Below are 16,049 nucleotides of genomic sequence, written 5' to 3' on the forward strand. Positions count from 1 at the left end.
TAGTATCTAAAAGGAAATTGACAAATCAGCAATAAATAGGGGTATAATCTTTCACGACATGCTATGTCTACGGCCAATATCTCAACATCACCCTCCTTTGTATGAAAGAAAAACACAAACTCCTCAATGATTTTGATTCAATTCAGCTTAGATGGATATTGTTGCTTATTTGTATATTGTGAAGCTTTAAACCACAACACACCGACACCCAACTTCTTTTAATAAGCCCTGACTGAAAACACGACAGCCTGAGTGGGTGGTGTGGAAGAAGTTTTCTGTCAAGTTCCTTGCCACAAAACCATCAGAGTGAGAGTCACCATGTGAACAGCTACGTTGTGGTGTCCATCTGCAGGAGTGTTGCTGTGCAGCCCCTCACCTCTGTCATGTATAAAAGGGGGGGGTTCTCTGCAAACACACAGACCAGAGATCACTGCTCACTGTCAGCCATGGCACCGTCTTCAATCCTCCTGCTCGGCATCCTGGTGACATGTTCAGGTGCTCACTACGTTCTGTTCAAACCTTTCTGTGTTTTGCATTGTAGAAAACTGTTTTGTGTTAACTTTAACTTTGTTTTTTGTGCCTTCACAGTTTGGACGGTCAAGGGGAGAAGCTTTGAAATCCACATTGATGATCAGGAGCAGGTGGATGTGGAGATCTCCGTGGATGCCGGCAAGGTAAGAGCCCACATGGCTGCTTTAAAGAATTTAGGTGCTACTAAATTATTCTGTGTTAGTTCATCCTACAATATGAGATGTTTAAAGCAAACTGTGTCTCTTTAGACCAGACAATAATTGACATTTTTTAAAGCAACAGTATGTAACTTTTACTGAGCAACAGCGCTCCCTGCTGCCACTCGTGGTGATCCATTGTGTTGGCACACTGTGTCTAAGCGATTCAGTGGGTTTCGTGTAGAGAAAAAAACGAAGCCTATCAATGTGTTGGACTGGAGCTCTGAATACAATGATGGGGACTCACTGACCACAAGTCCTTTTTCCAGATTCCAGGTAAATGCTGGGCTTGCAAGTGGGCTTTAAAGAAGGTGAAGAGAGTCATCGGACCGAACGCCACCGCAGAGGTAAAACAGTGTCTAAGAGCCTGATCAGAAAATATCTAGAGCATCTTTCAATAGGAAATAATATCATCTTCCCCCCTCTTACAGGCAGTGAAGTCACAATTGAATTCCATCTGCAACGAAATCGGCCTCTTGAAATCGGTGTGTCGCAAATTTGTGAAAGTGCACCTTGGAGAATTGATCGAGGAGCTGACGACCACTGACGACGTGAGGACAATCTGCGTGAACGCCGGAGCCTGCAAGTGAGTTACCAGTCCACCATTCGTTCAACTGAGCTAAAACCACATGGATACACTGCTCTCAAGGTTTAATTAATCATAAAACACAAAATCTTCAGAAAATCATTTTACATTATTCATTCGTCACATCATTAAAAGGTAGAAACTCTAACTACAACTCTTTAAGGATAAATACTTTTTTTTACTTGTCCTTTCCCTCAGTATTTAAATGTTTTGCATCTGACGACCTCTAGACTGTATTTAAGAGAGAAATATTTCACTGTGTACTTATTTGACTTTTTAGAATACAAGTTTACATGCTTGATAAATGATCAGTTTATTACTTATGATTACTGGTACAGATTTAACTATCCAACAAGTAATCTAAAGCATCACTGTTTAAACCACAACATTAAAAACACAATTTATATATTAATACATTAATAACAACAATAATTATATAATTATGTATTGACATTTTTACGATGAGAACTTTTACTCATGATATTTTAAGCACCTTATGTTAATACTAATAAATAATTTTACTTTTAATGCAAGATGTTTACCTGTTATATTTTTATAGTGTGTTCAAGCAACATAATAGGTAGTGAATTTGTTATTTTTTCCACCACTGACAATTAATACTCTCTTTCTCTGTGTTTGTTTCTTTAGGCCAAAGGAAGTGTCTCATCTGCTCTTTTATCCAAAACAAGAGGAGTCACAAACTGAAATGAATGAATATCCCTAATGTTTTGTGCATGCATTAAAAGTCCAACAGCATTTAATTCATGAGAAAGAAAAAAAAAAAAAAAAAAAATGTGAGTGCCTTCCTGGTAGTGAGACTGATTAAAAATGATATGCTCAAAGATCTGTCCAATTTCTTTTGTAATTTACTTGTTGCCCTTTGTCTGCTTGTTATATTAAAGAGGGGTCATCTTGTTTCAAAACCCTCAGTCCTTGGACCCTTCAGTCAGATAAGGTGAATGTTCCCCTACAAAAAGCAGAAATCCCTTTAAAAAAAAAAAAGACAGATATTTTGAAAATATTTATGTATGATTATAATGAAGGAGGACACCAGGCAACTTCCAGATACCACCAAACAGGCCAGAACCACCATGGATACCTGGGAAGAGAACTTAGATTACACAAGCAGGAAAGAGGCAAACTCAAGTTTTACATACAGGAGAAAGGAAGAAGAGAGAGAGTAAAGAGAAACAAGAGAAGAGGTTGGGTCTGAGGATCGAAAACATCATCGTCTATGCTTTACATACAAGGTTTAATAGGTTAATTGAGACTGAGAAGGACCTGCCAGAGGGAGGCAATAAATAATGAGCAATCAACTTGAGAAAATGAAAGAGTTTAGTTGAGTCTATAATGTGCAAATCAAACTTCCTCAAGCATTTAATGTGAATTTCTTATACTTTGAAAAATCATAGATAGAAATAAACAGTAAAAAATTACTGTTATGATCAGATTCTATTGTAAACCAATAGGAAGACCTTTAATTTAATAATCTAAAAAGGGTCATATATAGCATCATCATCTCAGCAGTGGAGAAAGAGGTGAAATGTAAAGAGAGAAAAGCAGAGGATCAACAACAAAGCCCTGGGGTACCCCATTTCCCCCACCCCCAAAATAAAATTCTGTCATAGTTATATCAACTGATCTTCCAAACAGTCCAGGAATATATAATGATCTATGTTATCAGGGGCAGCACTGAGAGAAGCATGGAGGAAGAATCCAGACATAAAGTAAGCAAAGAATCACTCAACACTTTAATAGGTGTAGTATCAGTGGAGCGATTAAAGGTTTATAAATATATTATTGGGCTGAAGGTTTCTGAGATGCAAGTATGTGTTCTGAATTAAAAGATAAGAAAGACCAGTCTTGATATTCACATGTGAATAAAGTGCGATCACAATGCTGAGAAAACGAGGCCAAGTCACACACCAGAAATGTCTCTGGTTTCTGTGGCGACTTCTCAGAAAGATCGGTTAGTCCCTCCACTTGAATTCAGTTTCAATTTGACAGCAAGTTTTAAATTGAAACTAATTTTGATTTAAGTGAAGCAGAACACGTTTTCATTTTAGATTAAAAAAACGGGCACTGAAGGACAAAAGCATCATGAGTCACTTAAATTTTTTTATTTTGTTTTTTTTAAAATCATACAATAATTCAGTGGGTTGAGGACAAAAGGTGCATCAGAACCCCAACACACTTAAAATAAACAGTTTTTATGCACAAGACTCTCACAGGGACACATAAATGAAGGGGACAGAATAAATGAAAGTCATTAGAGTTATTTACAAAGTGTCCACAGATGGTGTGTCACGAGATATCTGTTTAATGTAGTCTCCAGCTGTTACTGGTAACTGAACAAAACCTAAAAGAAAAGAAAATCATCCTTATTATAAAAGCTGTGTATTTGTGAATAACTAAAAGAGTTTCACATGGCTCAGATTCAAGTGTGTGTGTGACACCGAATTCTCTCCTCTTCATGAAGAGGCTGCAGCAGAGAGCAGGCACTTGGCCTTTCGGTCAATAAAGAGCCCGTGTGACTGACTGTTGTCCCAGCTCTGCTTCAGAGCCTGTCTGTCCAGCTTGTTCAGTCCCTGAGAGCAAAGACGAAGATCTTTGACCAGCTCTGACAAACCATCCAGAGCTGAACTGTCCCAGGGGCCCGACACCTGACAACCTGGGGATGATGAAACGAATAGAAATTCAAAGTATATATGTGATGTTCTCAATGTTCTTCAGTACCTAGACCTTACCTCAGCATATTCTGGCTGATTAGGCATTTTTCAAAAAGCCCCAATTTAAGGTACTCGGTAATATTGTTCGACCAAGGTACAGCTCTTTGTTTCCATCTCATGCACAAGTACAAACACACCACAAACCAAATACTCTTACCTCAGACAAATATGAACAGTGTCTAAATATCTACCACATATACCTAGTCTTATTTGAGGGGAAGTTGCACTTGACTTGTTTTATTCATGATATAAATCAGCAACCAATGGCAAAACAATACATGTGGGTTTCAAATTCTTTCAAAAAACAATCATGCCAATTTTTTTTACATTTTCAAAACAATTTTATAGGAGGAAGAAAATAAACCTGCTTTATGAACTTTTCATCCATACACACATACATAGAACGTATACCTTGAAGGTTTAGAAGGGCCAGAGGTCGAGAAGCCTCTCTGAGAGTGGTCAGGATGCTGTGAAGTCCAGCTGAGGTGACGGACGAGTTTCCCGACAAGTTTAAACTCAGCAGAGATGGACATGAAGGCAGGCACCTGGAAGAGAATCAATGAAAATCACTCAGAGAACCAGACGGCAGCAGAGGCACACAAATGACAACAGATTAAACCAAAGCTGAAAATACCTCAGCAAATACACAAGTACACACACAGACACACAGACACACACAGACACACCTGGCCAAGGTGGCGACGCTGCTGTCCGTTAAATCGTTTGCTGCCAGACTCAGGTGCGTCAGAGAACAGTCGTCCTGTGATTCAGGACAAACGTCAACGTCATTTGTTTAGTTCCATGGAAACGTCTCAATCAGTCAATTCACTGATGACATGTGAATATCATAGTACATGTGTATACATGCGTGTACCTCTGACAGGAGATTTGCGAGGTGTTCAAGTGCCGGGAAATCAGCAGGACCCCTGCGGATGGCAGACAGGTCCAGGTGTGTGAGGCAGTGCAGAGGCAGAGTCTTCAGCACCAGCTCAAACCCAGTGGAGCCCAGTGCATTGTGGGCGAGATTCACTGACTTCAGGTGGCCCGTCCCTTAAAAAGTAAAGGATAGTAATCAATCAACTTTGTCCTGTTGAATCCTTCCAAAGAGCTTTTTAAGAGTCTGAACTGAATCTTAAGTGGCTTCAGAATCTTATTTGCTTCTAGATAAATATTACTGTCATTAAGAATATTTTTTTCTCCATTTAGTAGAAGAAACTGCTAAACCCAAGTGACCCACTTATATTAAACTCCACATCAATACCCCGAAATGCAGCAAAGACAATGTTCTTCGTCACATTACAGAGTACGAGACTTTCCTCAGTATTCCAGTGACTCTGCACTTTGTTACAGTTACCTGTCAGAGCGCTGGCCAGCAGCAGTCGATGCTGCTGCAGGAAACGAGCAGTGAGTCCGCAGGCCTGCAGAGACAGCTTGGCTAACAGAGGGCAGCAGGACAGCAGACAGGACAAGGACTCGGAGACACCGTCCCCCAGAGGATTCATACTGAGGTCGAGCTCCTCCAGGCACTACCAGAGGAAACCACCACAACAATAATCTGTTGAATTCATGTTGTTTTAAATTTGAGTCGTTCTCACATGTGATGGTAAAATGTGCCTGGTGCGTTTTGCGGGAGGGAGGAAGTGGTTTCAGTGAGTAATAAGAATAACCACTAATAAAGGACTTTACCGGAAACGCCGGATGACTCTGTCCCTTCAAAGCGTTCACCGCCTTCCCCAGCCCTTCCCCTGTGATGTGATTGGCAGAGATGTCCAGCAGCCGAAGCCGTGGCATGGTGATGGTTGTGGCCACCAGATCGGGGAGTAGGTTGTCGTGGAAACGGTTGCCGGAAATCCGCAGCTCAGTTAGACTGGCCTGAAGTTTGAGGGCGCGGAGCATGGGGTTGAGGGAAGAGGGCGCCAGACTGAGGCCGCACACCGACACAGAGGAGCTCCCGTCCTGCACCTCACACAGCCGGGTGATGCGCTTGTTCTCATCTGCAAGGAGGCAAACAGACTCTGCTCTGTAACAGATCATCAAAATGTGTTTGTCTGTGTTTGTGTGTATGTTTGTGTGTGTTGCTCACCCACTGCCAGGCTGTCACAGGCCTTTTTGTAGCGCTCAGGGAGAGGAGGGAGATCCCAGGAGCACACTTCAGCCAAAACCTGCAACATGCCACGTATTATTATTATTCCATCCCAGGGAAAATAATTGAAAGTGTGGTTAAAACTGCATTCACGTAGGATACTTCATCTTAATGTCTGTGCTCCTCACCTCTTCATTGGTGTGCAGGACAGACAGCAGCAGGTCCTGCGGGCAGAGAAGAGCGCCCTCTTTCTGCAGAGAGAGACGAGGCAGGAGGCCACATTTCTGGTAGTAACGCTGAGCTGCCTGCTCACACAGCCACGACACGGTGCAGGGGTCTGCCTCACTGAAACACAGCGAATGGATGTGGGTTAAAAAATATGCATAAACAACAGTATCAAACTAAATTCAAACGTTGAATGACCACATTTAAAAAAAGATTCAAAATCCCTAATGCTGCTGCTTACAACAGTTTGTTCAAAGTACACAGCTCTTTATGCGACAGCAGAATATTTGAGGAAAATAAAAATGACATCTATTAATTCATTATATACCAACCTTTGTGGAACTGGGATGAGGAAAACATCTTCCTGAACTCTGACCCTCATTCTGATTGGTGGAGGCAGTGATGTGGGCATCGGAGAGGCCAGTGTTTGAGCTGGAAGCTGAAATATACAAATTAAAAAAATAATAAAACAACAATATATATATATGTGAGCACAATGAACTGGTTTCTTAGTTTGATAGCAGGACTTCCCGCCCTCCATGGCTTTATTCTCTTTATTCATTTACACACGAGGGCAGGACAATTTCATTTTTAAATCACTATACCTAGCATTTTATTTGTCTAGGAATTTTGACACACTGGTTGCGCAAAAAACCCTACAGCTTCTAAAAAGGCCATCAACTTTAATCAACACCTTTAAATAGGGTCAAGGAACTAATCAACCTTCGTGAAAGTATCGAATTAAACTAGATTCAACAGATTTGCAGCGTGACTCATGCGAACGTATGATATTAAAAGTTCATTTGCTTCTCTGGTAAAGTCTCTAATATTCAGCAACTGCAGTATCTTAAAATGGCTCCTTTTCCTTGATCAGCTCCGTCTCATTTACAGCCACATTCATCACCATCTAAAATTAATCGAGAGTGAAGACAGACTCAAGACAAATGATGTTCCAGTTCTGGCCCCTGCTCACGTTGAAACATTAATTATCATCGAGCTGCAGTCGACACGGTCCTCAATAAGTGATGTGAAATCTGTGTTTTGGCTTTGACTCTTTGGAACTTTAAATGAGTCGTGTAACAATGTGTTATTTAGTGATTTTTCTCTCCACGACTCTGACCTGCATGTGTGGAGGCGGAGTCTCAGGTATCATGTCGTCATCATCTGTGACGTTGGGGCTGTTCGGCCTGTTGACCTCTCGTCTGCCCAACCGCACCATCCCAGGCATCTGAGTCATCTTCACCTGGTGAGGCCTCACAGAGCCGCTCTTCTTCAGAGAGAGACTCCTGCTGGAGGAGGAGGAGGAGGGAACTGCAGAGGCTGAGAGAAGAAGAGCAATACTGACGGTCAAATAAGCAAAGAAACATGAAGTGAGATTAAAAATGAAAGAGAAGTCATTACTACCTCGGAAGGTTGGGTCAGAGTTTAGGTGCCTGTTTTGACTTCTGGCTGCTGAAAACATGGGTGCGTCCTCCCCGTTCATCCCGTTCTGATTGACTTGAAGCCTCCTCTTCTTGTGCGGCTGCATGTCCCCTAAATCGTCATCCAGCCAGTCATCGGCGAGATACTCCTCCTCAGGAACCAGAGCCGATTTGTTGCTGGATGACACGGCGGGCGTGCTGGAGAACTGTGGCTGTGACAGACCCTGGAGAAGAGATTTGGAGCTGCCCAAGCCTCGAATGGCGCTGTGGTACTCCTTTCGTTCTAGGACGAATGGTGCAGGGTCTTCTCTGATGCTGCCTGAAGTCGGGATGGAGCTGGTTTCTTTGTTTGGTGGAGCTTCCTTTTGACTCGGGGCTGATGGGAAACTGTGCCTAGAGCGGACAGGACGGAGGGGACTGAGGGGGCAGTCAGAGTCGCCATCGTCTGAGCAGCTGCTGTTATTCTGAGGAAGTCACATACATACAAATCATCTACTGTAACTGCAGATCTAGAGAAGAAGAAGAAGAAGTTATGTAGTACTTCCATCCACATTGAAAACAATCATCAGACATTACCCCATAGAGAACAGCAGCCTCTGTTCCTCTGGCTCGGTGGCGCTGTGTTGAACCGTTGCTCTGCCACCGCTTGGGGCTGGCGGGCCGCGTGTTCACCTCCGAGCTCCTGCTGTGTCGAGGCCGGTCCTGGCTGGCGGAGCAGCCTCCTCCAGAGGACGACAGTGGCTCTGAGTTCTCCGCATCAAACAGCTGGCTGTCCTGCAGGGCATCGAAAGGCTTGGCAGGGGCCGGAGCTGTGTGAGACGGAGATAAGTAGGAAAAACAAGTATTTGAAAGGATTTTTTTTTTTTTTTTTTAAAGGCAAACTGAGGCTAACATGGTAAGAGCGTGTGAAGTCTCACCTCCCCCGGCCAGTGCCTCCCTCAGCAGTTTCTCTGTAGCCACACACTCCTGCTTGGTTTCCTTGTCCAGCTCTCGGCTGTACGTCCTCTGCCAGTGACGCAGGGTCTCCATGGCTGCGTTTCCCTGAAAGAGGAGAGTGAAAGCATGAAACACACAAGATACACACGTTAGTGCGACTTGTGATGGGATTTATTTGTCTCGGGGGGTGGGGTGATTATTATACTCAGCAAAATTGGGCTCTAAGTCCCTTTCACACAGCCTGTTCAATGTGGGAATGTTGCATCTTTCTCCCACCATAGAGTGGCATTCTTGTTCCTCATTTATTCTGGGAGCAGTTAGTCACAGGGCCAAATCAATGTCTGTGTATTTGAAGGACGTCTGGATGTCCACACGTGACTCAACAGCAACTACATCTTTGGCCTTAAAAGCAATATAGTGGGATTTGTGTATAAAAGAGGCTAAAAGTGCACGTAACCACATACATGCACATGCACACACCTTGGAGTTGCGCTGAGTGACAGAAGCCCCTCGTGCCACCAAGAGTCTCGCAACCCGTAAATTGCCACATCCGAGGGCATCGTGAAGAGGAGTCACTCCCTCACATAACGGACCGCCAGGGTCGTTGATGTTTGCACCACGGTCCAGCAGCACAGCTACAATGTCTGCACGAGAGAAACAAAAACAAGGAGGATAGAAGCGGACGGACGGGTTTTATTCCATTTTCATAAAAAAAAAAGCTTTTAAACAGGATTCAATCAATTTAATCCTAAATCAGTTACCATGGTGACCGTGGTTGCAGGCCTCATGCAGGGGAGTCCACCCACAGTAGTCTCTGGGGTTCACTGGATGACCCTGACATGGAGACGAGCAGGAGAACAATAATTATCACACAATCCAGAATTTTAATTTCTTTATGTAGACTTTAATTTCCTCATGAGCGTCGGCCCTTATAAAAGATTCGTGGCTGAGCAGAGACTCTCCGCTTTTTTAGTTTGTATAATAAATATTCAACAAGCTCAGACAGGAAGTCCATGAAGTTTGTTACCGTTTACAGTTTACACAGATTTTACACCTTATCTGCTGGACTTTTTGTTTTAAATTTTGCTTTCTTTCTTTTCCCCTCACCTGCTCAACCAGATACTGGACCTGCTTCAGGTTTCCGTCTATAGACGCTCTGTGCAGAGACGTCTCACCCTTCTCATTCCTCTTGTTCCACTAAAGCAAGGAGACGAGGATATAAGCAGGTCAGAGGAATAACGATGTACAGTGTGGAATTTGAGGATGAGGCTGGCTGATAAATGACTCACCCTTCCTGCCTTCCTCCTTCCCGACACCATCTTGTCATAACCCTCAAGATCATCATCTAGAGCCCACATGAAGACACGAACATGAGATAAATGGAATTTTATCCAAAAGTCTGGAGGTCAAACAGGTCAACTCTAGAGCAGCGTGTTTCTAACCTGAATCTGAGAGGACGACGTCACTGTCATCCAGAGGTTCACTGTTGTCCATCTCCTCCTCTTCATCCTCCTCACCATCACTCCCATCTGCAGCACACAGCTCCTGCAGCCTCGCCTCAGTGTCTTCGGCATCTGATGAGCCACCGCGTCTCTGGGACGCCAACCACAGCTTCAACACACGTTTCTGTAGGAGGGAAATACAGGAAATCAATCAACTTCAAGAAGTCTAGTATACCTGTGGGTTTGAAAATAATTAAGAAGGGTGCTGGGAAAACTATTTCCATATTTCATCAGCCTCTTTATTTTTTAGATCTTAAACAATTAATTTCCTTTCTTTCAGCTGCTCATATCACCTGCAGTCTGGCCTGCCCACACTTCTGAGCGCATTGCAGCGCTGTGCTGTAGCTGCTGTCTATTTCCTGGAAGGTACAGCCACTCTCCTCCTGAGCTGCTGCGATGTTTATCCAAGTGCTACATTCCTGATGGAGACAGATTCAGGCATTATATTCACAAGTATGGAAACCCACCCACTGAACGATGGATGGCCAAGAAAGAACACATTCAAGTTTGTGGTGGATCCAGAAAGTTATTTTCGATAGGGTGTTTTTTGAAATTTTCACCAATTTCCCAGGTAATGGATCTTGATGGAAAAAAAAATCTGTCATTTGTAGGGGACTGATGTCTGTGAGTGTTTGTAATCTGGTGCGACTTGATTGAATTCAAGGGGACTGTTGGGCCTTGGCAGTGGTATGAGCTCTACTGAGTGCCATTCTACTTTTCTAAATTAAGATTACAAGTCACTTGATCATGATTGACAAGTGATTTTCCAAGTGAGTTATTGTAATATGAGAAAAAAGCCTTGTAGTATATCTTAGTGTATCTAATAAAAAATGTAAGCACACTAAATTGATTCAACTCATATTTTTTAGTATATCAAAACTAGTTGTGTGCTCTGTTAGTATAATAAATATGTACTAGAACTCTTGAATACTGATGCAGGTAGACATCAAACACAACACCCATAATACTGTTTACCATGACGCTGATGTTTAAGAGCAGATTAGTGTTGGGTGATTGTGCAGGATGGTCGTGTTCACCTCAGATGATCGGCCCTGTCGTAACACCAGCTCCTGCCTGTAGTGTTCCACCGCCTTGCTGTGCTGCCTCAGGTCTGTGTGGGTGGCAGCCAGGGACACGTGGATGACAGCCAGCTCCCGAGCAGCCTTCCCCAGGGCCTCCGCACCTTTAAGCTGCACCAGAACAACAACAGTTCTCAATGCTCCAACAATCCACTACAGAGCTTATACAGAATGCAAGATAAGTTAAAATGCAGCGAATATTGGGGGCTACAAAGCTTTTAATGTTTCTCACTTGAGCTTGATAGGCATCCAGAGCTTTGCCGTAGCAGCCAACTTTACAGTAGAGGTCCCCGAGCTGCTCTGCCAGCTCCACGGCCTGATGGGAGCCGAGTCTGTTGCCCTGATCCTCTCCGAGCTCCTCCTCTAATTTACAGCCACGGTCAGCTAGGACATAAGAAAAAAAAATCATGACATCAACTCAAATATCTTGAAGCGGAGGCAATAAAAACCGACAAGCAACGAGACCAGGTGATTCAAAACTTGATTCGTCACCGTATTTGAAAGCTTTCTTCACTGCCTGCTTGTCCCGCGGCTGCTGTGAACCCAGCCGAACAGCTTTCTTCAGAGATCGTCTCGCTGCAACAAAGTCACCAAGAGAAAGCTGCACCTGTGGATAAACATGGCGAGGACACAAACACACACAATCACAATTATCACAAACTGTACAAACCGCAGAGGCAGTAGGTAGGAGGGTTTGGTCGCGGCCGTACCTTGCCGATGCAGTGAAAGCACTCGCTCTCACTGAACTTGTCTTTTGTCTTTCTGGCACACTCTTTGGCTTGTTCCAGGCAGCGCACAGAGTTAGAGTGTTGACCGTTACGAAAGTAGATGTTGCCCAGATTAAAGTTTGCACGGTAGAGATCCTCCAGCAGCTGGCTTTTCCTTCACACGATAAAAATGGAGGAAGACCCATTAACAAGAGGACATTCCTACATAAGTTTTTACATTAAGACAAAGTATAGTTTAGGATCTTCGTACTCAGCAATGAAGACACTTCGGCGGATGAACTCGCTGCAGCGTTTGGGCTCCCCCAGATGATCGCAGACCAGACCGAGATTGAGGAACAGACGAGCCTTCATCTCACTGATCTCTCGCGCCGGCACCGTCCCTGGAGTTAAGAAAAAAGAAAAATGTTTAAAATGATTCTCTACAAATCCCTGAGGACACACAGGCCTGTAGACAAACACACCTTCTAGACGATCATCCACGATGGACAGGCTCTTTCTGAAGGCATCCTCTGCTTTCTCTAAACTTTTCCTCGACTGGTCCGATTCATAACGGAAGAGATACGTTCGACCGATAGTGGCCAGCGCCCTTTGCTCCTCTGCGTGATCTCTAACAGAGCGAGCCAAGTCCAGGTGCCTCTGCTGATGCTGAAGACAAACATACACATTAAAATATAATAGTCACAGATTTGAAGAATGTGGTGTAAAGGGCATCAACTTGTTTTTTGCAGGGATTTTCCTAAAGCAACTCAATGGACTCACTTTCAAAGCAGCCTCGATGTTTCCCATCTCTGCGTAGCACTCTCCTATCTTACGATTGGCCACGGCTCGTCCAATCACGTCATTCAGCACCTCAGAGAGTGCCAACTCCTGCTGGTGCTCCCTGATGGCAGCGTCATAATCACCTGAGATACAGGAGGATCAGACAGAGCAAACGGAAGTCAATCTCGTACTGTGCTGTGAGAAAGGGGGAAAAACATGAACCAAAAGCAGCAACAGTACGAAAGGATAGAACTGATATGATGGAAAGTGGAGAAAAAAATAAGAAAGAGGATGAATAGTTACATTGAGACAACGACACAGTGATTTAAAAACCACACTAGACAAAAGCAGACAGGATATTATGATGAATGTCAAGAGACAGAATGAGCTCATCCATTTAATGTGAAAAATTGATTTTGGTTTATCCTCTGAGAAATCAAGGAAAAGGTTGAAAAACAATCAAAATCTTGGATCAACACCAAAATGTATGGGTTCTGTGAGTACACAAATTAGTACTTTTATGCATAAAACTGCTAACTGAAAATAAATGAATAAACATTAGTACTTTGTAAATACACACAAGCTAAGTCTGTATGTGTGAGTTATGTCTACTACTCTGCCACCACACCCTTATAATTTGTTTAGTGTGTTATGTGCCTGATCTAGATAGATAGATAGATAGATAGATAGATAGATAGATAGATAGATAGATAGACATTGATCGTATAGTTTGTATATAGCCTCCTCACCGGATCTGGACAGCAGCTCTCCCAGCTGGTTGCAGATGTTCGCCTCCTCCGCCAGGTTGCGGCTGTTCTGGGCTTTGCTCTTCGCTTTCTGCAGCTCTGCACAGGGATCGAACACCAAACACTTAAGCGACAACAACACAAACACGTGCCAACGACACTAACCTGTCCAGTAAAGCGATACTTACGCTTGATCTCCCGCGAGGAGCTCATCTTGAAGCTGGAAGTCACCGCCAAGGCAGCTTCCCTTTAGCTTGTAGCGCCACAACAGAGGAGAGCTGACGGGAGAAGCGGGGAAGTGACACCGGTGAGCAGCTCCTCACTTCCCCCCGAGGGTCAGGGCGGTGATACACCTGTGTGTGTCCGTTCTCTGTGTCATCGGTGGGTTAGATCGTGTTCAGAGACTCACAAAACACCGCTACACAATAAACACAGCTTCCGCCATCAGTCTTCACAAACCCCCGCCATCACTCTCAGCCAATCACTGCGCTGCCCCTGTGAGAGGGTTATTTTACCCCGAGATCACTTCTCAGGCACAACTTCCGCCTTTATATGTGGGGTTTTAAAAGATCCAGCACCCCCAGCATCGATCGTCTGCTACAAACCAGCACTCGAGTCTCAGGGGTTCTTATTTCTGTACACGTGTGTGGACGTGGTGTCGCCAGAGAAGAGCGTGAGACTGTTCGCCTGACAGCCTAAACTCTGGAGAAAATACCCCAGCTAAAAGCGAGGCCGTTGATTGGCTAACCACAGGGTTGTAGTTCCACGCGGAAACAGAGGAGGAGGAATTAGCGGCAGAAGAAGCTCCGAGTTTTTCAGCTACATGGTGACATCTAGCGACTGTTGACGATCTCAGACACTGAAAAACTACAGTACATAATATACTCCATATAGTATATACTGACAACACACAGGTTATATACAGGGAGTACTGCACACTGACCACTCGCCATGACAGAGGACCTATAAGAGTCCTTATAATTTCGGATTTATAGGACTCTATAATCTATACAGTATATATACATACATACATACATATATAAGTATATTTATAGGCATATATTATAAGTGATAGATTGTAGGGACTCTATGAGCTATAAACTATAATTTACACCATCCATATATACACATAGATTGTGTGTCTGTTTATTTTATATACACACATTACATAAGATAAAACTTTATTGATCCACACACCGAGGAAATTCAGTTGTAACAGCAGCAGACGAGTCAGAATAAGGTAGACAAAGTATCTCAATTATTAGTAATAATCATGGCCCACATTTTTGTCAAATTTTAGCTGATCGGAGTATATTACTGGTGCTAATTCATAAGAAGAAATAGTTTCCTACTCCAAGCAAAAATAAATCATGATCTCAACTTAAGAGCTTGTTTTTGCTGCCAACCAGTGGTGACAACATGCCACTCTCTGTGATGTCACATGATAGCAGAGTGACTGTGACTTCACCTGTTTAACACATTTATACCTTTCGTCCCATAGTGGGCAGTGCGGCTATCTCTCCAAATTTTGAAGTGGTTACCCTTTAAAAATCCAGTGTCACTTAGGCTTTAATAACCAAAAGTGAATTAGAGTAAATTCATTTCAGCATTCTGAGTTAGAATTGTGTTAAAATAATAATAAATAATGATTTGCCTGTATGTTAGAAGGTGTTAATATTTTGTGATGTTGTCACCCTTTTATCAACTCTACTTTATAATGTTTTACTAAATGTTCAAACTGTTTTGTTTTAACAATTTAGCCCATGACATCTCAAGCATGGCTCTGATGTGAATCTTATTTGATATTTGAACATCATAATAGGCTAACTATAGCTCAAGTGAAATATCTATAATTTGTATATTGTATTTATAATAAGAAACACGACATGGACCTGTTTGTTTGTTGCCTGTGTTGGTTTGTGCAGTTAATAGCTGGTGCATTTGCTTACTCAGCAGGATCCTGCAAAGAAGGATCAACAAATCTCCAAAACACAAACAATGCCGAACATTACTTACACCAATTTTCAGATTGACGTCCATGGATCTAACCCAAATTCATGATCTTATAATCCAACTGTTCAGCTTGCTTAAAAAAAAAAAAGAAGAGGGGCAGGGGACATTTGGCTTAGATGAGGATGACGTCAGTGCTGAGATGTTTGTTTTTTTGATTGGCTTATTCGGATGGACAGCGCACGTTGACAGACAAATAGTGGAGCAGATTGACGTGTGCTGCTTAATTAAAAGACATCCGGTGTCTGTCCTCCTTGATTTTTTTAAAAGTAGGTTGATAAGTATGTGAGGATCAGACTCTTGGAAGCTGTTTGTTTGGACTTAATGCATGTGGTGTTTTACTTTGTATCCATCATCTGAAAAATCTAAGTAAACCACGATTGAGAAGAAACCCATTTGGTGTAATGTCTTAATGTTTACACAGACAATCAATATAATATGATATGAATTAATAATATATATCTCATTTTCTCTGGATGAGTTTTAGATCTGCAGGTTTGTTGTTTGAAAACTCTCT

At 42.9% G+C, this 16,049-nt stretch overlaps 2 protein-coding genes across 2 annotated transcripts; one reads left to right on the forward strand and one right to left on the reverse strand.

Annotated features, from left to right (window-relative positions):
* The first annotated feature begins 326 nt into the window (after window positions 1–326).
* Window positions 327–2,156, forward strand: LOC118116564 (antimicrobial peptide NK-lysin). Its single transcript, XM_035168334.2, has 5 exons — window positions 327–495; window positions 589–674; window positions 998–1,075; window positions 1,160–1,314; window positions 1,963–2,156. The coding sequence occupies exons 1-5, from the start codon at window positions 384–386 to the stop codon at window positions 2,036–2,038; spliced, it is 507 nt and encodes a 168-aa protein (XP_035024225.2). The 5' UTR covers window positions 327–383; the 3' UTR covers window positions 2,039–2,156.
* Window positions 2,157–3,412: 1,256 nt separating this feature from the next.
* Window positions 3,413–14,201, reverse strand: tonsl (tonsoku-like, DNA repair protein). The gene is made up of 28 exons (XM_035169169.2): window positions 13,711–14,201; window positions 13,526–13,621; window positions 12,777–12,919; window positions 12,479–12,662; window positions 12,268–12,397; window positions 12,000–12,171; window positions 11,782–11,896; window positions 11,522–11,673; window positions 11,248–11,400; window positions 10,504–10,629; window positions 10,151–10,334; window positions 9,998–10,053; window positions 9,816–9,905; window positions 9,470–9,542; window positions 9,189–9,352; window positions 8,690–8,813; window positions 8,349–8,581; window positions 7,756–8,236; window positions 7,472–7,671; window positions 6,684–6,790; window positions 6,315–6,471; window positions 6,127–6,205; window positions 5,730–6,037; window positions 5,398–5,569; window positions 4,918–5,093; window positions 4,730–4,803; window positions 4,455–4,588; window positions 3,413–3,985 (listed from the first exon to the last, which is right to left on the reverse strand). Exons 1-28 carry the CDS (start codon window positions 13,733–13,735, stop codon window positions 3,786–3,788), a joined length of 4,308 nt encoding a protein of 1,435 aa, XP_035025060.1. The 5' UTR covers window positions 13,736–14,201; the 3' UTR covers window positions 3,413–3,785.
* Between the last annotated feature and the right edge of the window lie 1,848 nt (window positions 14,202–16,049).

The sequence above is a fragment of the Hippoglossus stenolepis genome, chromosome 10 (assembly GCF_022539355.2).
Source record: "Hippoglossus stenolepis isolate QCI-W04-F060 chromosome 10, HSTE1.2, whole genome shotgun sequence".
NCBI lineage: Eukaryota > Metazoa > Chordata > Actinopteri > Pleuronectiformes > Pleuronectidae > Hippoglossus > Hippoglossus stenolepis.

Excerpts from the sequence above, each read along its gene's own strand:
- tonsl (XM_035169169.2), bottom strand. The coding sequence starts at position 13,735 with ATGAGCTCCTCGCGGGAGATCAAGC. Across the intron at positions 9,543-9,815 it reads TCCAGTATCTGGTTGAGCAG|GGTCATCCAGTGAACCCCAG; the intron begins GTGAGGGGAAAA and ends TCTCCATGTCAG. Across the intron at positions 6,472-6,683 it reads CTCATCCCAGTTCCACAAAG|TGAGGCAGACCCCTGCACCG; the intron begins GTTGGTATATAA and ends GCTGTGTTTCAG.
- LOC118116564 (XM_035168334.2), top strand. The coding sequence starts at position 384 with ATGTATAAAAGGGGGGGGTTCTCTGCAAACACACAGACCAGAGATCAC. Across the intron at positions 675-997 it reads TCTCCGTGGATGCCGGCAAG|ATTCCAGGTAAATGCTGGGC; the intron begins GTAAGAGCCCAC and ends TCCTTTTTCCAG. Across the intron at positions 1,315-1,962 it reads GTGAACGCCGGAGCCTGCAA|GCCAAAGGAAGTGTCTCATC; the intron begins GTGAGTTACCAG and ends TTGTTTCTTTAG.